Here is a 27937-nt window from a genome sequence, read left to right on the forward strand (position 1 = left end):
TGTGAAAGGCGCTATATAAATGCAAGTTCGTTCTTTTCTTTGTGAATACTTGGAGGAAGTAATTATTTAGAATATTTACTATTTTGTACTCATTCTTAGTTTTGAGCTATTTCCATATTTGAATGGTTTTCCTCTTTGACCTGTTGGAATATTGTGTCCAGTTTTTGGCACCCTACCTTAGGAAGGATGTCAAGGCCATGGAGAGGGAACAGAAGAGATTCACTATAATGATAACAGGGATGAGAGGCTTTAGTTATGAGGAGAAACTCGAGAAACTGGGGCTCTTTCCATTAGAACAAAGAATGTTAAGAGGAGATCTGATAGAGAAGTTCAAAATGACGGGTTTTGATCAGACAAGTCAGGAAAATACTATTTCCACTGATCGGTGAGTTGTTAACTGGGGTAGAGGTTTCTAAACGGGTGCATCCAGGCCGCAGGTGGGGTAGATCCAATTGAGTTTTAATCACTGGGGAGAGGTGGAGGGATCACACAACAGAAAAAGTGTTAATTTCTCCAGAGTTTCACGACATCTGTTAAACAATTTTATTTCTTTTTAAGAGAACCTGGAGGCTCGCTGGCCTGTTGTAGACCTGCTTGAGCAGATGTCTCATGGTCTTCCAACATGTGAGGGAATCTTCAAAGGCCACACCCTTACAAAAAGTAGTGAACTCCCTTAGTGTCAGTAATATATAAGTTAATACAAGACTATGTTCCGGTTTCTCTTCCTTGTACAGATTGTTGATCTCCTGAAGGTCATTGAAGACCTCAAACTTGAATATCAGGTATTGGTATCTGACCTACTCCAGTGGATCAAAGAAAAGGTGACGGAACTGAATGACCGCCATTTCCCCAACTCGCTGGATGGCATGCAGAGACTGGTGGCAGACTTCAAAACCTTCCGCACCGTGGAAAAACCGCCTAAGTATCAGGAGCGAGGAGTCATCGAGGCTCAACTCTTCAACATCCAGACGAAACTGAGAGCCAACAACATGAGACAGTATGTCCCTCCAGAGGGGAAAATGTTGAGCGACATCGAGAGGCACTGGGCCAATCTGGAGAAGTCTGAATACGAGCGGGAGAAAGCCCTGCAAAAGGAGATGCTGCGGCTGGAGAGGCTGGAGCAGCTAGTGCAGAGGTTCAAGAAGAAGGCCACACTGAGGGAGACTTACCTCAGTGACATGAGATCAGTTGTTGACAAACAAAATGTCAACGTTGAGAGCACAGAGGAGGCAGAGGCTGCCACCAAGAGGCTGGAGGCCATCACCACTGATGTGTTTGCCAGGGAGCAGAGGTTTAAGGCCCTGGCTGAAATGGCACAGGTCATCGAGAGAGAGAATTACCACAGCAAGATTGAGATAGTGAAGAAGTAAGATTGAGTTACTGCTAGCCCTTCAACGCAGCCTAATATAATTGTGGTTTGGAACAACAAATCTTCCAATCAAGGGACTGGGTGGGTCAGTGGGTCAGACACTGTCCTTTCAGGGACTGGGTGGGTCAGTGGGTCAGACACTGTCTGTTCAGGGACTGGGTGGGTCAGTGGGTCAGACACTGTCCTTTCAGGGACTGGGTGGGTCAGTGGGTCAGACACTGTCCTTTCAGGGACTGGGTGGATCAGTGGGTCGGACACTCTGTCCTTTCAGGGACTGGGTGGATCAGTGGGTCAGACACTGTCCTTTCAGGGACTGGGTGGGTCAGTGGGTCAGACACTGTCCTTTCAGGGACTGGGTGGATCAGTGGGTCAGACACTGTCCTTTCAGGGACTGGGTGGGTCAGTGGGTCAGACACTGTCCTTTCAGGGACTGGGTGGGTCAGTGGGTCAGACACTCTGTCCTTTCAGGGACTGGGTGGGTCAGTGGGTCAGACACTGTCCTTTCAGGGACTGGGTGGGTCAGTGGGTCAGACACTGTCCTTTCAGGGACTGGGTGGATCAGTGGGTCAGACACTGTCCTTTCAGGGACTGGGTGGGTCAGTGGGTCAGACACTGTCCTTTCAGGGACTGGGTGGGTCAGTGGGTCAGACACTGTCCTTTCAGGGACTGGGTGGGTCAGTGGGTCAGACACTGTCCTTTCAGGGACTGGGTGGGTCAGTGGGTCGGACACTCTGTCCTTTCAGGGACTGGGTGGGTCAGTGGGTCGGACACTCTGTCCTTTCAGGGACTGGGTGGGTCAGTGGGTCAGACACTCTGTCCTTTCAGGGACTGGGTGGGTCAGTGGGTCAGACACTGTCCATTCAGGGACTAACCTGCACCTAGAGCTGCATTACAAGTACTTGAACATGCACCTGTGCTGTACCCCAGGCAGTGTAAGCACAGAACTGGGGATAGGATGTGAGTGCTGCAGGGGGACTAGAACAGGGTGTGAAGGAGAGTGAATGCAGATAAAAGTGCAGTGTTTGTAATCTCTTCTTTCCCTGCAGACAGGAGGAAGTTGGGTTGCGCTGGCAAAATCTCCTCCAACAGCTACAGAAACACAAAAAATCCCTAAACAAGATGGCGGCCGCACTCACCTTACTCCGAGATATTGACACTATTTTCCAAGAATTAATGACCCTTCAGGTAAGATTTAACCTTCGGATATTTTAAAGGAAAGCCACTGAATATTAAATTGAAACCAGATTACATATTCAGTGCATTACTCGGTCCAGCCAGGGGCCCAGCTGTGTGTCTCTGTGAGAGTAGTGATGGAGAGACAGGGTGCACAGTCCCCTCTCTTCATCACAGGCTTTGTCACCATATTCTACAGAGAGAACCTGGCATTTTATAGTGAGCACTGGCCAGCAACTTATTCCATAGGTCTACTATTCTCTGGGAAAAGAAGAACCACCTAACATCTAACCTATTCCTCCCCTTGCGTAATTTGTACAACAGCTTGCATTTATATAGCACCTTTAATGTAGTAAAAGGTCCCAAGGCGCTACACAGGAGCGTTATCTGATAAAATTTGACACTGAGCCACATAGGAGATATTTTGACAGGCTTAGTCAAAGAGGTAGGTTTTAAGCAGCGTCTTAAAGGAGGAGAGAGTGGTAGAGAGGCGGAGAGGTTTAGGAAGGGGATTCCAAAGCTTAGGGCCTAGACGGCAGGAGGAACGGCCGCCAATGAGGGCCGATGGAAATCAGGGATGCGCAAGAGGCCAGAGGTATGCAGAGTTCTCGGAGGGTTGTAGGGCTGGAGGAGGTTACAGAGATAAGGAGGAGCGAGGCCATGGAGGGATTTGAACACAAGGATGAGAATTTTATACACATGACGCCTGGTCCTCCCCAACCTATCAAGTTGACTTCATTTGTCAGTGAGCCCACAATCTAGTCCCTTCATTAATTTATAGACCTCAATCAAATCGCCCCTGAAGCTACGCTTCACTTAAGTATATAGACCAAGATCTTTAAGCTTTTAGCTGGGTAGCTAGGGTGTTTTAAACTGGGAATCTTTCTGGTGGTCCTCCTCCGAACCTTTTCCAAACCCTCAAAGATTTGCCATCTTTCTTAAGTTTTGGTCGCATCCTCACCCAGTTGAGTTAACCAATTGATCCGATTTAAGTCTTCTGCTATTTTAGTAAAACAAACCCTTTTAAAATCTAGAATTAGCAGTAGATTCTCAGTACCTTTGGTTCTACTGATCAACTGGCCAACTCTCCCATACCTTCTCCTTCTGTTCTTCTTCCTCTTCCCCTCTCTATCCCTGTTTTTCACTCTCTGCTCTCCTGTTTTTATTCACCGCTTTCCTCTTAAATTCTGTTTCATACCTTTTTAGACTGTGATTTTAACCCTATTTGTTGCACAAGGGAAGGTCTGATGAGAATTATTAATCCCATATTCTCTGGGGAATTGTTTAATGAGAACTTGTTCTGCTCTTCCCCCACTGATGGAACTAAATACATAGCCTTTCCAGATGTTCAGTATCTATTCGTGTGCTGGATCAGAGATCTGTCTTCTCTCTAAGCATACATGACTTTTCTTAAAATATTTCTTGATGGAATTTTGACTTTATTTATATCATATTTTAATGTTGCATCAAAGAGTAGATGAGCCACCTTTGTCTAGGTGGACTGCTTAACAAGTATCAATTGCCAAGACCACATAGGAGACCAAGATGCTTATTATTAATGACTTAGCTGCGAGGAGACCAGGTTTGGGATTGTCTACCAACTGTAACCTCCTCCAGCCCTACAACCCTCCGTGATCTTTGCGCTCCTCCAATTCTGGCCTCTTGCTCCCTGATTTTCATCACTCCACCATTGGCGGCCATGCTTTCAGCTGCCTAGGTCCTAAGCTCTGGAATTCCCACTCTAAACCTCTCTATCTCTCCACCTCTTTTAAGCCCCTTCTTAAAACCTATCTCTTTGACCAAACTTTTGGTCACCTGTCCTAATATCTCCTATATAGCTCGGTGCCAAATCCTGTTTGATTATTGCTCCTGTGAAGCGCCTTGGGACATTTTACTACATTAAAGGCGCTATATAAATGCAAGTTGCTGTTGTGGCAAAATCTAACCTTGCCTTGAGAGATTCTTTGTCTGACATGTGCAAGCGTGGAACAGGAAATGCTGTCGTGCCAACTGCTGCCTTTGAGCCCTCCTTTGATTTGCAAAATTTGCCTATTGTGAAGATATCGCATTTGCTCTTCCTCTCTCCCAATTTGCCCTTGACACCCATGATGGGATATAATCGGAGTTTCTTAGGTGAATTATTTAAGATGATTAAAGGAGTTGAGAGGGTAGGTAAAGAAGAACCATTTCCTCTGTTGGGAGAGTCCAGAAAAAAGGAGCATAACCTTAAAATTAGAGCTAGGCTATTCAGGGGTGATGTCAGGAAGCACTTCTTCACACAAAGGGGAGTGGAAATCTGGAACTCTCCCTCAAAAAGCTGTTGAGGCTGGGGGTCAATTGAAAAATTCAAAACTAAGATTGATAGATTTTTATTAGGCAAGGTTATTGAGGGTTACAGAAGCAAGGCGGATGGAGTTAAGATACAGATCAGCCATGATCTAATTGAATGGCAGAACAGGCTCGAGGGGCTGAATGGCCTATTCCTGTTCCTATGAATTTCTGCCTTCCTGGATAGTTGATTATCTGAGGTTGGTGGACACACTCTGTGAATGTCCAACTGCACATATAAACCTTTCCTTGCACACATACTCCCAAGTTATGAGAATTATTCAACTTTTGACATCTCCTCTTGTATCTTAAGCCTGCACTTTTGTAACAGGTCCCCTGTGAGACACCTCATCAAATACCTTCTGAAAATCCCATATATACCACATCTACATTTCCTTAATCATCCCACCAGTCACTTCTTCAAAAAAAACTCTATTAAATTTGTCAAACATGATTTGTCTTTAACAAATCCGTGCTGACCATCCTTGATTAGCCCCCTCATTTCTAAACGCTCTCTATTTTTATCTCAAATTATGGATTCTAAGGGCTCAATTTTACGGGGAAATTGCGGGTGCGTTGGGGGCGGGGGGCTCTGAAAATCACGACAATCCCGTTCGGGTTCGGAAGCTGGCTCCGTCCCACCGACTTCCAAGTTTTCTAAGGTCGCACCTGTGTGCCCGCAGGCGACCCGAAACCGGAAATCCCGCCGGCAATTAAAGCCGGCGGGATGACAGTTAAGTATTGAGGTACTTAAAGCACTTTACTTGTGACAGATTACGTGATTATAACGATTTTTAACTTACCTGGGAGGCTTGCCCACCGCTTCTGATTCATGCCTGGTAAAACCGGGAGAACGCATTAATTATCAGCAATCACCATGTGATTGCGTCGGAAACGGTAAGTTTTGTTTATGCGGGTTTGCCACCTTCAACAGTTGTCCCACAATCTTCTCTAGTACACCAACATACCCACTTCCAACATCATTTGCAAAAACTGACAGAAAACATTTATTTGGTGTCAGCGGCTCAATGATGCTTGGTGCGGTACGGCCTGAGTCACCTGCTGGTCTGCAGTTGGTCTGTTGTCCAGATAGACGTTAGGCAAAGGGGAGAAAAGTAATTTAAAATAGGAGGGCTTCAGTTCTATCAAAGACACAACAGTAAAAGTGTTAGAACAGTTATGGTGATCCAACAAACTGCCATGTTTCAGATATCGTTTCTCTGCCCTCCCTGCAGTCAGTGATAAGTTCAGGTGATTATGGCAAGCACCTGTTTGATGTGGTGGACATGGTGCAGAAGCACAACCTGATCGACTCTCAGATCACATCTCATGGAGAAACGCTGAAACACATCAACCAGAGAGCTGACAATCTCAGGAGAAGCAGCGAGCTGAAGACCAACATGGTCCAGGGCAAACTCAGGGCACTCAACGACCTTTACAGCGACCTTCTGGATCTCAGCAAAGCCAGGTCAGATACCGCCCATTGCAAAATGCTACAAATGTCAGTTGGTTAATTGGCTGATGCAATACAAGCCTCCTTGGCTTCCTGGGACCTACATGAAATGAGTTTGGCTGTCTCAACCCAGTTCGGAGAAAACAACCGCCCCTAATTTGACACTAAATTGAAGGTCTCCCTTCGAGGCCGCAGTATGACTGGTGTAAGGAATGGAAAAAGTCATGCTGCTGCAGAAGGGGACCGTTCTAAGGTTGGGCTGAGGTGCATTGTTAGGACAGAGTAGAGGGAGTTTTACTCTGCATCTACCCCACAGTTACCCGGGGCCCATGGTTACCGGATCCACGGTTACCCAGGCGCCCAGGTACTGGGACCCACAGGTACCGGGACCCACGGTTACCCAGGCGCGCTGTTACTGGGACCCACAGTTACCCGGGCGCGCTGTTACTGGGACCCACAGTTACCCGGGCGCGCTGTTACTGGGACCCACAGTTACCCGGGCGCGCTGTTACTGGGACCCACAGTTACCCGGGCGCGCTGTTACTGGGACCCACAGTTACCCGGGCGCGCTGTTACTGGGACCCACGGTTACCCAGGCGCGCTGTTACTGGGACCCACAGTTACCCGGGCGCGCTGTTACTGGGACCCACAGTTACCCGGGCGCGCTGTTACTGGGACCCACAGTTACTGGGACCCACAGTTACCCAGGCGCGCTGTTACTGGGACTCACAGTTACTGGGACCCACAGTTACCCAAGTGCGCTGTTACTGGGACCCACAGGTACCGGGACCCACAGTTACCCAGGCACGCTGTTACTGGGACCCACAGTTACTGGGACCCACAGTTACCGGGGCCCACAGTTACCCAGGCGCCCTGTTACTGGGGCCCACAGTTACTGGGACCCACAGTTACCGGGGCCCACAGTTACCCAGGCGCCCTGTTACTGGGACCCACAGTTACCGGGGCCCACAGTTACCCAGGCGCCCTGTTACTGGGACCCACAGTTACCGGGGCCCACAGTTACCCAGGCGCCCTGTTACTGGGACCCACAGTTACCCAGGCGCCCTGTTACTTGGACCCACAGTTACCCAGGCGCCCTGTTACTTGGACCCACAGGTACCGGGACCCACAGTTACCCAGGCGCCCTGTTACTTGGACCCACAGTTACCCAGGCGCCCTGTTACTTGGACCCACAGTTACCCAGGCGCCCTGTTACTGGGACCCACAGTTACCGGGGCCCACAGTTACCCAGGCGCCCTGTTACTTGGACCCACAGTTACCCAGGCGCCCTGTTACTTGGACCCACAGTTACCGGGACCCACAGTTACCCAGGCGCCCTGTTACTGGGACCCACAGTTACCCAGGCGCCCTGTTACTGGGACCCACAGTTACCCAGGCGCCCTGTTACTTGGACCCACAGTTACCCAGGCGCCCTGTTACTGGGACCCACAGTTACCCAGGCGCCCTGTTACTGGGACCCACAGTTACCCAGGTGCCCTGTTACTGGGACCCACAGTTACCCAGGCGCCCTGTTACTGGGACCCACAGTTACCCAGGCGCCCTGTTACTGGGACCCACAGTTACCCAGGCGCCCTGTTACTGGGACCCACAGTTACCCAGGCGCCCTGTTACTGGGACCCACAGGTACCCAGGCGCCCTGTTACTGGGACCCACAGTTACCCAGGCGCCCTGTTACTGGGACCCACAGTTACCCAGGCGCCCTGTTACTGGGACCCACAGGTACCCAGGCGCCCTGTTACTGGGACCCACAGTTACCCAGGCGCCCTGTTAATGGGACCCACAGGTACCCAGGCGCCCTGTTACTGGGACCCACAGTTACCCAGGCGCCCTGTTACTTGGACCCACAGTTACCCAGGCGCCCTGTTACTTGGACCCACAGTTACCCAGGCGCCCTGTTACTGGGACCCACAGTTACCCAGGCGCCCTGTTACTGGGACCCACAGTTACCCAGGCGCCCTGTTACTGGGACCCACAGTTACTGGGACCCACAGTTACCCAGGCGCCCTGTTACTGGGACCCACAGGTACCGGGACCCACAGTTACCCAGGCACCCTGTTACCGGGGCCCATAGTTACCGGGGCCCATAGTTACCGAGACCCACAGTTACCGAGACCCACAGTTACTGGGACCTGACTGTTTTTTTCTTGCTAAAACAGACATTCCAAACTGGAGCAGCGGCAGAGATTGTTTGAGTTTTTCCGAGACTGTGAGGAAGAGGAATCATGGATCTACGAGAGGTGGCAGTTGGTGCGGACAGCCACGTTAGGGCGAGACATCACCCAGATTGCAGTGTCGATCCAAAAACATAAGGTAACTGCTGACTCCACCAGGGGCATCTGTACCCAATGCGGGCATCTGTACCCAATGCGGGCATCTGTACCCAACGCGGAGAGCTGACCCCACTGCGGGCATCTGACCCCTCCGCGGGCATCTGACCCGCAGATACTCCCCGCTATACTGAGTTCCTAATCTGAGCTCTGTTGCTCACGATCCTGGAGCCAGTGTCCCAGAGTGTGGGCTGAGTGTGATAGATGTGATACTGGAGCCAGTGTACCAGAGGGTGTAGTGAGTGTAATAGATGTGATCCTGGAGCCAGTGTCCCAGAGTGTGGGGTGGGTGTGATAGATGTGATTCTGGAGCCAGTGTCCCAGAGTGTGGGGTGGGTGTAATAGATGTGATCCTGGAGCCAGTGTCCCAGAGTGTGGGGTGGGTGTGATAGATGTGATTCTGGAGCCAGTGTCCCAGAGTGTGGGGTGGGTGTGATAGATGTGATTCTGGAGCCAGTGTCCCAGAGTGTGGGATGGGTGTGATAGATGTGATTCTGGAGCCAGTGTCCCAGAGTGTGGGGTGGGTGTGATGGATGTGATTCTGGAGCCAGTGTCCCAGAGTGTGGGGTGGGTGTGATAGATGTGATCCTGGAGCCAGTGTCTCAGAGTGTGGGGTGGGTGTGATAGATGTGATTCTGGAGCCAGTGTCCCAGAGTGTGGGGTGGGTGTGATAGATGTGATCCTGGAGCCAGTGCCTCAGAGTGTGGGGTGGGTGTGATAGATGTGATTCTGGAGCCAGTGTCTCAGAGCGTGGAGTGGGTGTGATAGATGTGATCCTGGAGCCAGTGTCTCAGAGTGTGGGGTGGGTGTGATGGATGTGATTCTGGAGCCAGTGTCCCAGAGTGTGGGGTGGGTGTGATAGATGTGATCCTGGAGCCAGTGTCCCAGAGTGTGGGGTGGGTGTGATAGATGTGATTCTGGAGCCAGTGTCTCAGAGCGTGGGGTGGGTGTGATAGATGTGATCCTGGAGCCAGTGTCTCAGAGCGTGGAGTGGGTGTGATAGATGTGATCCTGGAGCCAGTGTCTCAGAGCGTGGAGTGGGTGTGATAGATGTGATCCTGGAGCCAGTGTCTCAGAGCGTGGGGTGGGTGTGATAGATGTGATTCTGGAGCCAGTGTCTCAGAGCGTGGAGTGGGTGTGATAGATGTGATTCTGGAGCCAGTGTCTCAGAGCGTGGAGTGGGTGTGATAGATGTGATCCTGGAGCCAGTGTCTCAGAGCGTGGAGTGGGTGTGATAGATGTGATCCTGGAGCCAGTGTCTCAGAGCGTGGGGTGGGTGTGATAGATGTGATTCTGGAGCCAGTGTCTCAGAGCGTGGAGTGGGTGTGATAGATGTGATCCTGGAGCCAGTGTCTCAGAGTGTGGGGTGGGTGTGATGGATGTGATTCTGGAGCCAGTGTCCCAGAGTGTGGGGTGGGTGTGATAGATGTGATCCTGGAGCCAGTGTCTCAGAGCGTGGGGTGGGTGTGATAGATGTGATTCTGGAGCCAGTGTCTCAGAGCGTGGGGTGGGTGTGATAGATGTGATTCTGGAGCCAGTGTCTCAGAGCGTGGAGTGGGTGTGATAGATGTGATCCTGGAGCCAGTGTCTCAGAGCGTGGGGTGGGTGTGATAGATGTGATCCTGGAGCCAGTGTCTCAGAGCGTGGAGTGGGTGTGATAGATGTGATTCTGGAGCCAGTGTCTCAGAGCGTGGGGTGGGTGTGATAGATGTGATTCTGGAGCCAGTGTCTCAGAGCGTGGAGTGGGTGTGATAGATGTGATTCTGGAGCCAGTGTCTCAGAGCGTGGAGTGGGTGTGATAGATGTGATTCTGGAGCCAGTGTCTCAGAGCGTGGGGTGGGTGTGATAGATGTGATTCTGGAGCCAGTGTCTCAGAGCGTGGAGTGGGTGTGATAGATGTGATCCTGGAGCCAGTCCAATGCAGTAGGAGCCTGCGGACTCCGTCTTCCAGTGCTGATATAATTGTATTGCTCCTTCTAGGCCCTGGAGGATGAGTGTAACTCCCACCAGTCCATCTGTTACTCAGTGGTGAGGAAGGGCCAGCGGATCCTGAGCAGCGAGAGAGAGGTGAAGAAATGGGTCGTGACCCTCCAGAAACAGTGGCAGCAGTTAAAGGACGAGGTGTCAAACAGGCGTTCACGGCTCCAGGCAGCACTGGCTATAAAGCAGGTGAGATTGTTGGTCGGGGAGGTGAAGCCAGGTTGTTGGCAAACCTTCTGACTCATAATCAGTGACAAGTGCATGAATATCCTCAATTTATATAGTTGAACCTATATTGGCTTCCAGTCTGGCTACGCCTCGATTTTAAAATTCTCATCCTTGTTTTCAATTCCCTCCATGGCCTCGCCCCTCCCCATCACTTTAACCTCCTCCAGCCCTACACCCCTCCATACATCTCTGCGCTCCTCCAATTCTGGCCTCTTGCACATTCCTGATTTTAATTGCTCCACCGTTGGCAGCCGTGCCTTCAGCTGCCTGGGCCCTAAGCTCTGGAATTCCCTCCCTAAACCTCTCCACCTCTCTACCTCTCTCTCCTCCTTTAAGACGCTCCTTAAAACCTACCTCTTTGACCAAGCTTTTGGCCTCCTGGTGGGGGGGGGGGTGGTGTCAAAGCCCAGCAGTTCTCACCCGCGCCAACACATTTAATTCACAGCAGGATTCTTTGGGTAGCAATCCCTACATCTCCTCTTGAATCATAAGCCTGCATTTTTGTAACAGTTCTCCTGTGAGACACCTCATCAAACCCCAAATCCATCGACACCACATCCATGCATTCCCTTTACCGATCCAATCAGTCACTTCTTCAAAAAAAATCTATTAATTTGGTCAAACCAAACTTGTCTTTAACAAATCCGTGCTGACTGTCCTTGATTAACCCCCTCATTTCTAAACATTCACTAATTTTATCTCGAATTATGGATTCTATGAGTTTGTCCACAACTGGTGTTAGATTAACTGGTCTGTAGTTACCCAGTTTATCCTTCTCTCTCTTCTTGAACAGAAATATTACATCAGGTACTCTCCAGTCCCACAGTGTGATTTGCATATTTATGGAGTACTGAAAAATCATGGCCAGAGCCTCTGCTCTCTCCTCCCTGACATCTTTCAACAGCCCAGAGTGCGGCCATTGCAATTCCTTTTCTCTAAGAGATGCTCCACATCCTCCTCTAGTTCACAAACAGTCTCACTTCCTGCATAATTTGTTAAAAAAATGCAAAATATTAATATAATATCTCTGCCATACCTTCATCCTCTAGAACTAGATTCCTCCTTCATCCCCGAGTATCCCTCCCTCTCTTTAGCTATTCTTCTACTTTTTAGATCCTAATAAAAGCTCTCACTATTTCCTTTTACATTATCTGTGGCTTTTCATCCTTCTAATCTCCCCTTTCCCCTCCTCTCTGCACTTTCAGTATTCCTCAGGATTATCTTTAATATTGGTAGCTCCAATTTAATCATTCATCTCACTTTTTTACATTTCAGTTTAGTTTTGATCTCTCTATTTATACATGGAACTCTATACGTTGTACCCCCTTTTTGCTAGACTGCCCTGGGCACGGGCGGCCCTGGGCACAGATGGCCCTGGGCATGGACTACACAACATGCTAACTCCCCTCTTGAACCAGTATGTACATCTAAGTCTTTCCATCTGTTGAGTTCTGCCCTAGGGCAAGTCCTAACTCAGGTCTCAAAGTTGAGGTAGTTTCCCGTTGCTTTCGCCATGTAACGAACTTGTCTGCGTGGAACTAACTTGTCCACGTGTAACTAACGTGTGCGCAATTAATTTATGCACTCAAGAAATACTAAAGGGAAAACATATACTGCACAAATCATCTAATGGCAACAATCAAGTACTGCAGTGATTAATACACGCGAGTGAGTGCAGTGAGAGGTTGTAGTCGACTCCAGCTCCTGCTGTGTAGCAGCCATGCTATGCACTGCAGCAGGTTCACATGACCGCACACCTGTATTTGCTGCAGTGCAAATTTTCCTGACCTGGATCTATTAAACCAAAAGTGCTCCTCTCAATGGCTGAGCTGGGAAAAGCATCGTAAAATACAGAGCAGGAAGGTGTCGGCTTAGGTCCCTGATCTACGCTGAGTCTCAGTCCAAGGGGCAGTGGGTGTGCTACAGTGGTAAAACTTTAGCAAGGTTACTGCTCCTGCCCAGTGACCTCTGCTGGAAAGTGCGTGTGCATGGAACATAGGAACCGGGAGAAGCCATTCAGCCCCATGAGCCTGCTCCGCCATTCAATCAGATCATGGCTGATCTGCATCTTAACTCCATTTACCCGCTTTGCTCTATGTCCTTTAATATCCTCACCTATCAGAAATCTAACTATCTCAGTCTTGAAAGATCCAACTGGTCCCCAGCCTCAACAGCCATTTGGGGGAAGAGAGTTCCAGATTTTTACTTTGTGTGAAAAAGTGCTTCCTGATTTCACTCCTGAACGGTCTAGCTCAAATTTAAAAGACATGAGCACTGTTGAAGGTACCATCTTTTGGATGAAACGTTAAACTGAGGCCCCGTCTGCCCTCTCAGGTGGATGTAAAAGATCCCATGGAACTATTTTGAAGAAGAGTAGGGGAGTTCTTCCAGTCTCCTGGACGATATTTATCCCTCAACCAATACCTAAAGACAGAATAGATGTCCATGGGATCTTGCTGGTGTTAGTGTTCATTTTATAATTAACAGTCATTACACCTCAAAAGTAATTCATTGTGTCCCTTGAGATTTGTGCTGTGATAGGTGTGATATAAATGGAAGGTGGTATTGTATCTGAATGACCAGGTTCCTCTGTGTTGTCCTCAGTATTTCACAGATATCAACGAGGCCCATTCCTGGCTGCTTGAGAAACAGCCTCTTCTGAACAGCAAGGATTATGGAAAGGATGAGGCCAGCGCTGACACCCTCCTGCAGCGTCATGTGCGCTTAGAGAAAGAAATCGCAGCGTATTCCGGTGAAATGAAGAGACTCGGGGACCAGGCGACAGCGGCAGCGCAGCAAGTTCCTTTAACAGTGTGTCAGGTACTCACTCCCACTCTGTGTGCCGATTGCCTAAGGGGGTTGGACAGGAATTTTCCAGAGTATTTTTTCCCTTATTGGTCCTGGGTTTTCCCCTGTTCTTTTTGCGTCTCCCAAGAGATTACATGGCTGTACATCTACATGGGGTTGGGGGGTGGTGGTGAGGGGAGTGCCTAGTCCATCATGAATGTGGGGTAGGCTTGATGGACCAGCCGATCTTTTCCTGTCTGTCATTTTCATACGAGTGTGTGTGTGTGTGCGTGTGTGTGTCTATGTCTGTGCGCGTGTTTGTCTGTGTATGTGTGTCTGTGTGCGTGCATGTCTGTATGCGTGTGCATGTGTCTGTGTGCGTGTGTGTCTGTGTGTTTGTGTGTGTTGAAGGAACACGAGCAAAAACACAACACCGCAACAATCTTGAGAAAGTGGGAATGGAGTCCAACTCACTCAGCAACAGCGTAAAGGGAGCTTTTCTCTGTATCTAACCCGTGCCATACCTGCCCTGGGAGCGTTTGATGGGACAATCTGGAGGGAGCTTTACTCTGTATCTAACCCGTGCTGTAACTGCCCTGGGAGTGTTTGATGGGACAGTGTACAGGGAGCTTTACTCTGTATCTAACCCGTGCTGTATCTGCCCTGGGAGTGTTTGATGGGACAGTGTAGAGGGAGCTTTACTCTGTATCTAACCCGTGCTGTACCTGCCCTGGGAGTGTTTGATGGGACAGTGTAGAGGGAGCTTTACTCTGTATCTAACCCGTGCTGTACCTGCCCAGGGAGTGTTTGATGGGACAGTGTAGAGGGAGCTTTACTCTGTATCTAACCCGTGCTGTACCTTCCCTGGGTGTGTTTGATGGGACAGTGTAGAGGGAGCTTTACTCTGTATCTAACCCGTGCTGTACCTGCCCTGGGAGTGTTTGATGGGACAGTGTAGAGGGAGCTTTACACTGTATCTAACCCATGCTGTAACTGCCCTGGGAGTGTTTGATGGGACAGTGTACAGGGAGCTTTACTCTGTATCTAACCCGTGCTGTACCAGCCCTGGAAGTGTTTGATGGGACAGTGTAGAGGGAGCTTTACTCTGTATCTAACCCGTGCTGTACCTGCCCTGGGAGTGTTTGATGGGACAGTGTAGAGGGAGTTTTACTCTGTATCTAACCCGTGCTGTACCTGCTCTGGGAGTGTTTGATGGGACAGTGTAGAGGGAGCTTTACTCTGTATCTTACCCATGCTGTACCTGCCCTGGGAGTGTTTGATGGGACAGTGTAGAGGGAGCTTTACTCTGTATCTAACCCGTGCTGTACCTGCCCTGGGAGTGTTTTGGGGTCTTCATACTTGACCCCAGTATTAGCAGCGCTCTGAAATGCCACACGTGAGGTCAGGTGCTCCACGGGAAATGAGGGAATGGAATTCTATGGTGGTCATTCCATTCTGCTCACGTAGTACCTCCCTCTGGTTGGTCACAGAGCAGTGCTGACCACGACCCCATGGAGAGTGTGCCTACTGGTCCAGCACTTCAGCCCAAATAGGGACAAGAGAAGTGAGGCAGGATTGGCTGTGGGCTTGGATTCTGTTCAGGGCTTTTGTCAGAAAGCAGCCCTTGGAACTTCCTATGATGGAGTGAGCCTGGGAACTGGTAAGAAATGCTGCATCTTGTTTGCAGGTAGAGCCCCAAGAGAAGGAAGTGTCTGAGAGCTGCTCATCGGATGAAGAAGGAGGAGGAATGGGGATCCAGAGGGGAGTCTGTGCACAAGGTGAGAAGGCGCAAGTGATAGCAGAAATGCAGATGCCACAAGTCTGGATTAGAATTCCTAAAAGATGAAACGCTGACCATCACAGGCCTAAGATCTAGTCATGGTCTTATGATGTAATGGTACCTGTGTGCAGTGCTGTGTTGTAATGGTATCACCGTGCAGTGCTGTGTTGTAATGGCATCACCGTGCGGTGCTGTGTTGTAATGGCATCACCGTGCGGTGCTGTGTTGTAATGGTATCACCGTGCGGTGCTGTGTTGTAATGGTATCACCGTGCGGTGCTGTGTTGTAATGGTATCACCGTACGGTGCTGTGTTGTAATGGTATCACCGTGCGGTGCTGTGTTGTAATGGTATCACCGTGCGGTGCTGTGTTGGAATTATGTCATCGTGTGATGCTGTGTTGTAATGGTGTCACAGTGTGGTGCTGTGTTGTAATGGTGTCAGTGCGGTGCTGTGTTGGAATGGTGTCACCATGTGATGCTGTGATGTAATGGTGTCACCATGTGATACTGTGTTGTAATAGTCTCACTGTGTGTTGCTGTGTTGTAATGGTATCACTGTACAGTGCTGTGTTGTGTTCTAATGGTGTCACCGTGCAGAGCTTTGTTGTAATGGTGTCACCGTATGGTGCTGTGTTGTAATGGTGTCACCATATGGTGCTGTGTTGTAATGGTGTCACCGTATGGTGCTGTGTTGTAATGGTGTCACCGTGTGGTGCTGTGTTGTAATGGTGTCACAGTGTGGTGCTGTGTTGTAATGGTGTCACAGTGTGGTGCTGTGTTGTAATGGTGTCACAGTGTGGTGCTGTGTTGTAATGGTGTCACAGTGTGGTGCTGTGTTGTAATGGTGTCACCGTATGGTGCTGTGTTGTAATGGTGTCACCGTATGGTGCTGTGTTGTAATGGTGTCAAGCTGTGATGCTCTCCATGACCAAATACCCTGCCGACTCTCTCAGTCCCACTGACATGGTAAGAATGCTCAATGGGGTGTGGTACCAGAGGGAGGCTGCTGCAAGATCAAATGGGAGAGGGTGAGCGCAGCGTCCATGTAATCCAGTGAGCGTAACACTTTCCTAACTTGTGTGTTCACAACAGGGAAGACCTTTCCCAGCAACAATGTCAATATCTTGGAGAACAGAAAGGCCCGAGACAGCTGGCAGCCACTGATCATCCAGGGGAAGGTGAAATCAGTGCCTGGGACATACGGCACTGAGATCGAGCCAACGGTGAGTAACTCACACACAACACCGTTACTCTCACCCTGCCCCCCCGTTCCTCTCACCCTGCCCCCCCGTTCCTCTCGCCCTGCCCCCCCGTTCCTCTCACCCTGCCACCCCTCGTTCCTCTCACCCTGCCCCCCCTCGTTCCTCTCACCCTGCCCCCCCTCGTTCCTCTCACCCTGCCCCCCCTCGTTCCTCTCACCCTGCCCCCCCTCGTTCCTCTCACCCTGCCCCCCCTCGTTCCTCTCACCCTGCCCCCCCTTCGTTCCTCTCACCCTGCCCCCCCTCGTTCCTCTCACCCTGCCCCCCCTCGTTCCTCTCACCCTGCCCCCCCTCGTTCCTCTCACCCTGCCCCCCCTCGTTCCTCTCACCCTGCCCCCCCTCGTTCCTCTCACCCTGCCCCCCCTCGTTCCTCTCACCCTGCCCCACCTCGTTCCTCTCACCCTGCCCCCCCTCGTTCCTCTCACCCAGCTCCCTCGTTCCTCTCACCCTGCCCCCTCGTTCCTCTCACCCAGCCCCCTCGTTCCTCTCACCCAGCCCCCTCGTTCCTCTCACCCAGCCCCCTCGTTCCTCTCACCCTGCCCCCTCGTTCCTCTCACCCAGCCCCCTCGTTCCTCTCACCCAGCCCCCTCGTTCCTCTCACCCAGCCCCCTCGTTCCTCTCACCCTGCCCCCTCGTTCCTCTCACCCTGCCCCCTCGTTCCTCTCACCCAGCCCCCTCGTTCCTCTCACCCAGCCCCCTCGTTCCTCTCACCCAGCCCCCTCGTTCCTCTCACCCGCCCCCTGTTCTTTTCACTCTGCCCTCCCCCATACCTCTCACCGAGCCCCCTCGTTCCTCTCACCCAGCCCCCTCGTTCCTCTCACCCAGCCCCCTCGTTCCTCTCACCCAGCCCCCTCGTTCCTCTCACCCAGCCCCCTCGTTCCTCTCACCCAGCCCCCTCGTTCCTCTCACCCAGCCCCCTCGTTCCTCTCACCCAGCCCCCTCGTTCCTCTCACCCAGCCCCCTCGTTCCTCTCACCCAGCCCCCTCGTTCCTCTCACCCAGCCCCCTCGTTCCTCTCACCCAGCCCCCTCGTTCCTCTCACACAGCCCCCTCGTTCCTCTCACCCAGCCCCCTCGTTCCTCTCACCCAGCCCCCTCGTTCCTCTCACCCAGCCCCCTCGTTCCTCTCACCCAGCCCCCTCGTTCCTCTCACCCTGCCCCCTCGTTCCTCTCACCCAGCCCCCTCGTTCCTCTCACCCAGCCCCCTCGTTCCTCTCACCCTGCCCCCTCGTTCCTCTCACCCAGCCCCCTCGTTCCTCTCACCCAGCCCCCTCGTTCCTCTCACCCAGCCCCCTCGTTCCTCTCACCCTGCCCCCTCGTTCCTCTCACCCTGCCCCCTCGTTCCTCTCACCCAGCCCCCCCGTTCCTCTCACCCGCCCCCTGTTCTTTTCACTCCACCCTCCTCGTACCTCTCACCCAGCCCCCTCGTTCCTCTCACCCTGCCCCCTCGTTCCTCTCACCCTGCCCCCTCGTTCCTCTCACCCTGCCCCCTCGTTCCTCTCACCCAGCCCCCCCGTTCCTCTCACCCGCCCCCTGTTCTTTTCACTCCACCCTCCTCGTACCTCTCACCCAGCCCCCTCGTTCCTCTCACCCAGCCCCCTCGTTCCTCTCACCCAGTCCCCCCGTTCCTCTCACCCGCCCCCTGTTCTTTTCACTCCGCCCTCCCCCATACCTCTCACCCTGTCCCCCATTCCTCTCACCCAGACCCTTCATGCATTGGTTATGATCTTCCAAAATTCCCTAGATTCTAGAACAGTCCCAAAGGATTGGAAGGTAGCAAATGTAACATTGCTATTAGAGAAAGGAGGGAGAGAGAAAACAAGCAACTAGAAGCCAGTCAGCCTGATATCAGTTGTCAGGAAAATGCTGGAATCTATTATTCAAGGAAGTGATAACAGGGCACTTAGAAAATCATAATATGATTAGGCAGAGTCAGCATGGTTTTATGAAAGGGAAATAGTGTTTGACAAATTTATTAGAGGTTTTTGAGGATGTAACTAGCAGGGTAGATAAACGGGAACCAGTGGATGGAGTACATTTGGATTTTCAAAAGGCATTCGATAAGGTGCCACATAAAAGGTTGTTACGCAAGATAAGGGCTCATGGGGTTCGGGGTAATATATTAGCATGGACAGAGGATTGGTTAACAGACAGAAAACAGAGAGTAGGGCTATACGGGTCATTTTCAGGTTGGCAGGCTGTAACTAGTGGGGTGCTGCAAGGATCAGTGCTTGGGCCTCAGCTATTTACAATCTATATTAATGACTTAGATGAAGGGACCGAGTGTAATGTATCCAAGTTTGCTGACGATACAAAGCTAGGTGGGAAAGTAAGCTGTGAGGAGGACACAGAGTCTGCAAAGGGATTTAGACAGGTTAAGTGAGTGGGCAAGAAGATGGCAGATGGAGTATAATGTGGGGAAATGTGAGGTTATTCACCTTGGTAAAAAGAATAGAAAAACAGAATATTTTTTAATTGGTGAGAAACTATTAAATTCAGAGAAATTTGGGTGTCTTTGTACAAGAAACACAGAAACTAAGCAAGCAATTAGGAAGGCAAATAGCATGTTGGCCTTTATTGCAAGGAGGTTGGAGTACAAGAGTAAGAAAGTCTCACTACAGTTGTACAGGGCTTTGGTGAGACCTCACCTGGAGTACTGCGTACAGTTTTGGTCTCCTTATCTAAGTAAGGATATACTTGCCTTGGAGATGGTGCAACGTAGATTCACTAGATTAATTCCTGGGATGAGAAGGTTGTCCTATGAGGAGAGATTGAGTAGAATGGGCCTATACTCTCTGGAGTTTAGAAGAATGAGAGGTGATCTCATTAAAACATACAAGATTCTGAGAGGGCTTGACAGGGTAGATGCTGAGAGGTTGTTTCCCCTGGCTGGGGAGTCTAGAACTAGGGGGCATAGTCTCAGGATATGGGGTCGGCCATTTAATACTGAGATGAGGAGAGATTTCTTCACTCAGAGGGTTGTGAATCTTTGGAATTCACTAACCCAGAGGGCTGTGGATGCTGAGTCATTGAATATATTCAAGGCTGAGATAGTTACATTTTTGGACACTAGGGGAATCGAGGGATATGGGGATCGGACAGGAAAAGTGGAGTTGAGGTCGAAGATCAGCCATGATCTTATTGAATGGCAGGGCAGGCTCGAGGGACCGTATGGCCTACTCCTGCTCCTATTTCTTATGTTCTTATGTTCCTCTCACCCTGCCCACCTCCCTGTTCCTTGTGTCCTTCCCCTCATTCCTTGTGTCGTGCCCCCCCGTTCTTCTCACCCTGACTGTTCCTTGCGTCCTTCCTCCCATTCCCTGTGTCCTTCCTCCCATTCCCTGTGTCCTTCCTCCCATTCCCTGTGTCCTTCCTCCCATTCCCTGTGTCCTTCCTCCCATTCCCTGTGTCCTTCCTCCCATTCCCTGTGTCCTTCCTCCCATTCCTTGCGTCCTTCCTCCCATTCCCTGTGTCCTTCCTCCCATTCCCTGTGTCCTTCCTCCCATTCCCTGTGTCCTTCCTCCCATTCCCTGTGTCCTTCCTCCCATTCCCTGTGTCCTTCCTCCCATTCCCTGTGTCCTTCCTCCCATTCCCTGTGTCCTTCCTCCCATTCCCTGTGTCCTTCCTCCCATTCCCTGTGTCCTTCCTCCCATTCTCTGTGTCCTTCCTCCCATTCCCTGTGTCCTTCCCCCCATTCCTTGCGTCCTTCCCCCCATTCCTTGTATCGTGCCTCCCCGTCCCTCTCACCCTGACTGTTCCTTGTGTCCTTCCCCCATTCCTTGTGTCCGTCCCCCCATTCCTTGTGTCGTGCCCCCCGTTCCTCTCACCCTGACTGTTCCTTGTGTCCTTCCCCCCCATTCCTTGTGTCCTTCCCCCCCATTCCTTGTGTCCTTCCCCCATTCCTTGTGTCCTTCCCCCATTCCTTGTGTCCTTCCCCCATTCCTTGTGTCCTTCCCCCATTCCTTGTGTCCTTCCCCCATTCCTTGTGTCCTTCCCCCATTCCTTGTGTCCTTCCCCCATTCCTTATGTCCTTCCCCCATTCCTTGTGTCCTTCCCCCATTCCTTCTGTCCTTCCCCCCATTCCTTCTGTCCTTCCCCCCATTCCTTGTGTCCTTCCCCCATTCCTTGTGTCTTTCCCCCCATTCCTTGTGTCTTTCCCCCCATTCCTTGTGTCTTTCCCCCCATTCCTTGTGTCTTTCCCCCCATTCCTTGTGTCTTTCCCCCCATTTCTTGTGTCTTTCCCCCCATTCCTTGTGTCTTTCCCCCCATTCCTTGTGTCTTTCCCCCCATTCCTTGTATCGTGCCCCCCGTTCCTCTCACCGTGTTTTTTCCTTGTGTCTTTCCCCCAATTCCTTGTGTCTTTCCCCCGATTCCTTGTGTCGTGCCTCCCCCGTTCCTCTCACCCTGACTGTTCCTTGTGTCCTTCCCCCCATTCCTTGTGTCCTTTCCCCCATTCCTTGTGTCCTTTCCCCATTCCTTGTATCGTGCCCCCCCGTTCCTCTCACCCTGACTGTTCCTTGTGTCCTTCCCCCCATTCCTTGTGTCCTTCCCCCCCATTCCTTGTGTCCTTCCCCCCCATTCCTTGTGTCGTGCCCCCCCGTTCCTCTCACCCTGACTGTTACTTGTTTCCTTCCCCCCATTCCTTGTGTCCGTCCCTCCATTCCTTGTGTCCTTCCCCCCATTCCTTGTGTCCTTCCCCCCATTCCTTGTGTCCTTCCCCCCCATTCCTTGTGTCCTTCCCCCCCATTCCTTGTGTCCTTCCCCCATTCCTTGTGTCCTTCCCCCTCATTCCTTGTGTCCTTCCCCCCCATTCCTTGTGTCCTTCCCCCCCATTCCTTGTGTCGTGCCCCCCCGTTCCTCTCACCCTGACTGTTACTTGTTTCCTTCCCCCCATTCCTTGTGTCCATCCCTCCATTCCTTGTGTCCTTCCCCCCATTCCTTGTGTCCTTCCCCCCATTCCTTGTGTCCTTCCCCCCATTCCTTGTGTCCTTCCCCCCATTCCTTGTGTCCTTCCCCCCATTCCTTGTGTCCTTCCCCCCATTCCTTGTGTCCTTCCCCCCATTCCTTGTGTCCTTCCCCCCATTCCTTGTGATGTGCCCTCCTTTCCTCTCACCCTGACTGTTCCTTGTGTCCTTCCCTCCATTCCTTGTGTCCTTCCCCCCATTCCTTGTGTCCTTCCCCCCCATTCCTTGTGTCGTGCCCCCCATTCCTCTCACCCTGACTGTTCCTCGTGTCCTACCCCCATTCCTTGTGTCCTTCCCTCCATTCCTTGTATCGTGCCCCCCCATTCCTCTCACCCTGACTGTTCCTTGTGTCCGTCCCCCCATTCCTTGTGTCCTACCCCCATTCCTTGTGTCCTTCCCCCCCATTCCTTGTGTCGTGCCCCCCATTCCTCTCACCCTGACTGTTCCTCGTGTCCTACCCCCATTCCTTGTGTCCTTCCCTCCATTCCTTGTATCGTGCCCCCCCATTCCTCTCACCCTGACTGTTCCTTGTGTCCGTCCCCCCATTCCTTGTGTCCTACCCCCATTCCTTGTGTCCTTCCCCACATTCCTTGTATCGTGCCCCCCTGTTCCTCTCACCCTGATTGTTCCTTGTGTCCTTCCCCCCCATTCCTTGTGTCCGTCCCTCCATTCATTGTGTCCTTCCCCCCATTCCTTGTGTCCTTCCCCCTCATTCCTTGTATCGTGCCCCCTTGTTCCTCTCACCCTGACTGTTCCTTGTGTCCTTCCCCCCATTCCTTGTGTCGTGCCCCCCATTCCTTGTTACCTGCTTCCATACCTAGCACCCTAACCCTTTGTAACTTGTGCCCTGCCCCCTTATACCTTTTTTCCTACCCCCTCCCAATTCTATTGCCCTACCACCCTGGTTCCTTGTGCTCTACTTCCCCTGTTGCTATCACCCTGCGCCCGGTTCCTATTGCCCTACCCTCCTCTTGCACTGCTGTCACCCTATTGGTATCATTTTCCAACCGGTTCCTGTTCAACTGCAATCAGAAACAACAAATCATAATAGTTTACAGAACAGAAGGGGGCCTTTCGGCCCTTTGAGTCTGTGCTGGCTCTTTGCTAAAGCAGTCCAATACTAATCCCACTGCCCCGCTCTATCCCTGAAGCTTCCTCTGTTTCAATTATTTATCTAATTATCTACCCCAACACCAAGCTCCCCTTTGAGTTCCTTTTCCGGAGTGAGTGTCTTTAGCCTCACTGTAGGTGAGGCAGGCAGAGATTTTCCCAACAGTTGATGCTTGGGGTGGTGATGAGGGGGATCAGCTGTCAACCAGTCAGTATGAGCGGAGACATTTGTGATGCAGACAATGTTGCCTCTTGGTGAGAGCACAAGCAATAAAGTGGAGGTGTGAAGTGTCAGAATCCCATCTGAGGTGGTTGTGTTGTTGTGTTGAGCAGGTGGGGAGTACCGTTGAAGATGTTCCGACCCTGAGGGTCAGCAAGCCGCGAAGGAGCCGCTCGATGCGCCGCGGGACGATCGAGATCCAATTCTCCTCAAAGACCGGGTCCGACGAGGACTTCAACAAAGCGAACATTGAGAACAGCCAGAAAATCCTCGACTCATCTTACGCCAACCTCTGCCAGCTGGCTGAGGTATAGTAACCCGTTCCTATCTTCCCCAGTATATCCGTCAGATAGTGTCTCACCCCTCTCTCCCCAGGCCGTCCTGGTCTCAGTGGGATCCGATAAGACTGCATGCAACAGAGTGAGTGGTACTGGTCCCTCTTCACTGCCACTGCTGCCCTGGGACAGCCACTAAAAGGCAGTTCAAGACAGCCCTCCCTTCATCTGCACAGCTCCCTGGCCTCCCTGCTCTCTTACCCTGGGCCGCAGACTGACATAGGGCAGCAAAATTAATACACAGTACATTTTATCTTGATTTAATCCCTTTATCTTTGGTGATGTGGGTTCAAATTCAGCCCCGAGAGCAAGACCAGTGTCAGTGAGTGATGGATGTCAGGTGAGTCCACTGACCGACTCACATCAGGGGTAGAGTTTCCACTCGGGCGTGATTGGGAAACTGTGCCCAAAATATGCTTGAAATTAAGCCGGTTAGGTTACACTTCAAGTTTCCGATAAAATTTCATTTGCATGATTATAAGCGTAAAATCTTCCATAACCCAGCGCAATCAGGCAGTGTAATAGGATGTAATCATTTCTTTTTCTTCTTTCCATTAAAAACTATTCCTTGATGTTTTTAAGAGTGGTAACCTGGAGCAATTTCATTAATACAGCTGAAAATGGACTAATCACCAAAAAAAAAGCATTTTTAATGAGATTTTTTCTATCTATTATACAGCTGTATTAGAATAACTGGTGCAGGACATGCACTGGTGTATACCAATCTATTATACAGCTAGATAGTACAATAGATAGGTATACACCAGTGCATGTCCTATACCAGTTATACTAATACAGCTGTATACTAGATGTTCAATCCTGCATACCTCATGCCAGGATCTGCAGACCCCTACTGCACCTGTAGGGGGAACTGTCAACCAAGGCAAGAAGGTTCTACACAAGAATTAGAATCCGTGTGTGGAACCTGCAGGCTACTGGTGTAAATATGAGAGAGGAGCCAGAATCCCAGGAGCTTCTGAGAGAGGAGCCAGAATCCCAGGAGCTTCTGAGAGAGGAGCCAGAATCCCAGGAGCTTCTGAGAGAGGAGCCAGAATCCCAGGAGCTTCTGAGAGAGGAGCCAGAATCCCAGGAGCTTCTGAGAGAGGAGCCAGAATCCCAGGAGCTTCTGAGAGAGGAGCCAGAATCCCAGGAGCTTCTGAGAGAGGAGCCAGAATCCCAGGAGCTTCTGAGAGAGGAGCCAGAATCCCAGGAGCTTCTGAGAGAGGAGCCAGAATCCCAGGAGCTTCTGAGAGAGGAGCCAGAATCCCAGGAGCTTCTGAGAGAGGAGCCAGAATCCCAGGAGCTGCAGTGTGAGGGTTTGTTTGAATCCTGCAGTGTGGCACAGGACTGAAACCAATGTGGCCTGGTGCACCGGGGGATGGTAGTATAGTGGTTCTATTACTGTATTAGTAATCCAGCGGCCTCGACTAATAATCCAGAGATTGTGAGTTCAAACCCTACCCGTGGCAGTTTGAGAATTTGAATTCAGTTCAGAAATGAAATCTGGAAATAAAAATCCGGTATCAGTAAAAGTGACCATGAAGCTGTCGAATTATGGTAACAACCCAGCTAGTTCAAGAAAGGGCCTTTAGGGAAGGAAACCTGCCGTCCTTACTTGGTCTGACCTATATGTGACTCCAGTCCCACACCAATGTGGTTGACTCTTAACTGGCACTCAGTTTTATCAAACACCACCTTCTCAGGGCAAACAGGGATGGGCAATAAATGCCGGCCTTGCCAGCGACGCCCACATCTCAAGAATGAATTTTTTAAAAACCTGCCAGTCCTGGGAGAGCAAAATGGGTTTGTACTGTTTCTCCAGACAGGTGTGGGAGAGGAGCCTCCCACAACATCTGGCCTTGCTTCAGATACAGCCATCTGCCAAAGACAAAAGGGCAGTTTGACCTATCCCAGGAGAAATGGCTCCTTTCAGTTCATTATTCCATTCAAAATGCAAACTCCCTACGAGCATTCCTTCAATAATTTCCATTTATCCAGCAATTGGGTGGCTTGCCTGCTTCATTCTATTGCACTGTCACTCACACAGGGTCTCCATTCATTCCGGTAAGCAAATGAAAAGTCATTTCTTGGCGCTTTCTCAGAGTTACCTCCTTCTCCCTGTTGTCCTGCTCCATTCTAGGCCAGAAGGAAAGCCCTACAGGAAATGATTCAGCTGTACCGGTTCTATAACACCTGCAACGAATTCGACTCCTGGATGAAAGACAAAGAGAATGGTTTCAAAACATTTGAGCCCAAGTCGGACAATGTGGAGGTCATGCAGAGGAAATATGAGGTTTGTTGCACTGCACCGAACACCCAACATGTGCTGTCTCTCTCCCTCTGTGACCCCCCCAACTCACACTGTACTGAACACCCAATATGTGCTGTCTCTCTCTCTCTCTGACCCCCCCATCTCACATTGTACTGAACACCCAACATGTGCTGTCTCTCTCTGTGACCCCCCCATCTCACACTGCACTGAACACCCAATATGTGCTGTCTCTCTCTCTCTGTGACCCTCCCCATCTCACACTGTACTGAACACCCAATATGTGCTCTCTCTCTCTCTCTCTGTGACCCTCCCCATCTCACACTGTACTGAACACCCAATATGTGCTGTCTCTCTCTCTGTGACCAGCCCCTCCCATCTCACACTGTACCGAACACCCAATATGTGCTGTCTCTCTGTGACCCCCCATCTCACACTGTACTGAACACCCAATATGTGCTGTCTCTCTCTCTCTCTGTGACCCCCCCATCTCACACTGTACTGAACACCCAATATGTGCTGTCTCTCTCTCTCTGTGACCCCCCCATCTCACACTGTACTGAACACCCAATATGTGCTGTCTCTCTCTCTCTCTGTGACCCCCCCCCATCTCACACTGTACTGAACACCCAATATGTGCTGTCTCTCTCTCTGTGACCACCCCCCCATCTCACACTATACTGAACACCCAATATGTGCTGTCTCTCTCTCTGTGACCACCCCCCCATCTCACACTATACTGAACACCCAATATGTGCTGTCTCTCTCTCTGTGACCACCCCCCCATCTCACACTATACTGAACACCCAATATGTGCTGTCTCTCTCTCTGTGACCACCCCCCCATCTCACACTGTACTGAACACCCAATATGTGCTGTCTCTCTCTCTGTGACCACCCCCCCATCTCACACTGTACTGAACACCCAATATGTGCTGTCTCTCTCTCTGTGACCACCCCCCCATCTCACACTATACTGAACACCCAATATGTGCTGTCTCTCTCTCTCTGTGACCACCACCCCCCCCAACTCACACTGTACTGAACACCCAATATGTGCTGTCTCTCTCTCTGTGACCACCACCACCCCCCCCCCAACTCACACTGCACTGAACACCCAATATGTGCTTTCTCTCTCCCTCTCTCTCTGTGACCCCCCCTCCCCCCCCGGTTACTGCCAAACCATCACCACTGACTGAGGTGGTTTTATATTTCAGAACTTCTTGACAGAGCTGGCTGCTGGGAAAGGCCGACTGGATGTGATTAACGAATTGGTGGATGAGTTTATCAAAAGCAGACACAGCAAGCAGCGGGAGATCAGGGCAAAGCAGCAGGAAATTCATAACAGGTAAACCCGAGCTCAGTGTGCACCTCATCGCACTCCAGGCTTCCCATTCATTTTCTGTGCAATTCTATGAGCTCGAGGTATGATCTACTACCTCACTGTTCTTTACGTGTCAGCTACAGACAGTGTCAGCAGACCACTGAATGATGGGGTGCCTGTTCTCTCCAGACGTTCACACAAGATTCACCAGGGGTCACTGGACAGTGAATCTGGCTGAGTTAGTTCTGCTCCCTCGCCCAGGGCACTTGGCCCAATTCTAGCCTCCTTACTGGTGCCCTGGCTAAGATCAGCTCACGCAGCACAGACCAGGGATGGAGCCTGTCAGCTTCTGGTCAGTACAACTCTGTACTGCAGCAAGATTCACCCTGCAGCCTTCAGACAAACTCTGAAATAAAATACCATTAAAAATTATACACTGAAAAATTGTCCTGGGAGATAGGTTTGGCGGGCTGTTGAACAGTGTTTTTGCATGTATACAGTCTACCCGTACTTCAAAGGGGCTTAATTCAGATTATCTGTTAATTTGAATTGCAATTGTGCAAAAGTCATCTCCTATTGAAAAGGCTTTGAATTTTTTTTCCTTATTTGACTTCTTAATTCTAAATTACTGGTTAATTCAAATTCACACCCCAACCAGTGAAATCTGCTAAGTTTCAATTGAATCTGGATTCAAGCAGGCCAAAGCAGCTAACATGTTGGAATTCACCAAAGGACATGGAACTGCTTCAGTTTCTACATTATGGATCTGCTCCTTCAAAAACCATCATACAGCCAAGTCCAGGTAGGAAGGGATGCGAAGTTCTCACAGAAAGCATCAACAACTTGGTGCGTGATAAGATTCCCAAGATTTCCTCTCTCTATCAGCCCGGAGACACTTGGCTTTCAGTCCGGCAATGCCTTGATTTTAAAATTCTTATCCCTGTGTTCAAATCTCTCCATGGCCTCGCCCCTCCCGATCTCTGTAACCTCCTCCAGCCCTACAACCCTCCAT

General features: G+C 50.8%; 1 protein-coding gene across 1 annotated transcript in view; it reads left to right on the forward strand.

Moving 5' to 3' along the window:
* The window catches only part of sptbn5 (spectrin, beta, non-erythrocytic 5), a 394215-nt gene that overhangs the window by 38989 nt on the left and 327289 nt on the right, over positions 1-27937 (forward strand). The window contains exons 7-17 of the mRNA XM_067991151.1: positions 735-1366; positions 2416-2554; positions 6106-6338; positions 8501-8654; positions 10652-10840; positions 13484-13699; positions 15354-15444; positions 16540-16670; positions 23112-23306; positions 25474-25626; positions 26819-26949. Of these exons, the coding sequence (XP_067847252.1) occupies positions 735-1366; positions 2416-2554; positions 6106-6338; positions 8501-8654; positions 10652-10840; positions 13484-13699; positions 15354-15444; positions 16540-16670; positions 23112-23306; positions 25474-25626; positions 26819-26949 (2264 nt within the window). The remainder of the gene's footprint in view (positions 1-734; positions 1367-2415; positions 2555-6105; positions 6339-8500; positions 8655-10651; positions 10841-13483; positions 13700-15353; positions 15445-16539; positions 16671-23111; positions 23307-25473; positions 25627-26818; positions 26950-27937) is intronic.

The sequence above is a fragment of the Heptranchias perlo genome, chromosome 10 (genome assembly GCF_035084215.1).
Source record: "Heptranchias perlo isolate sHepPer1 chromosome 10, sHepPer1.hap1, whole genome shotgun sequence".
Taxonomy (NCBI): Eukaryota; Metazoa; Chordata; class Chondrichthyes; order Hexanchiformes; family Hexanchidae; genus Heptranchias; species Heptranchias perlo.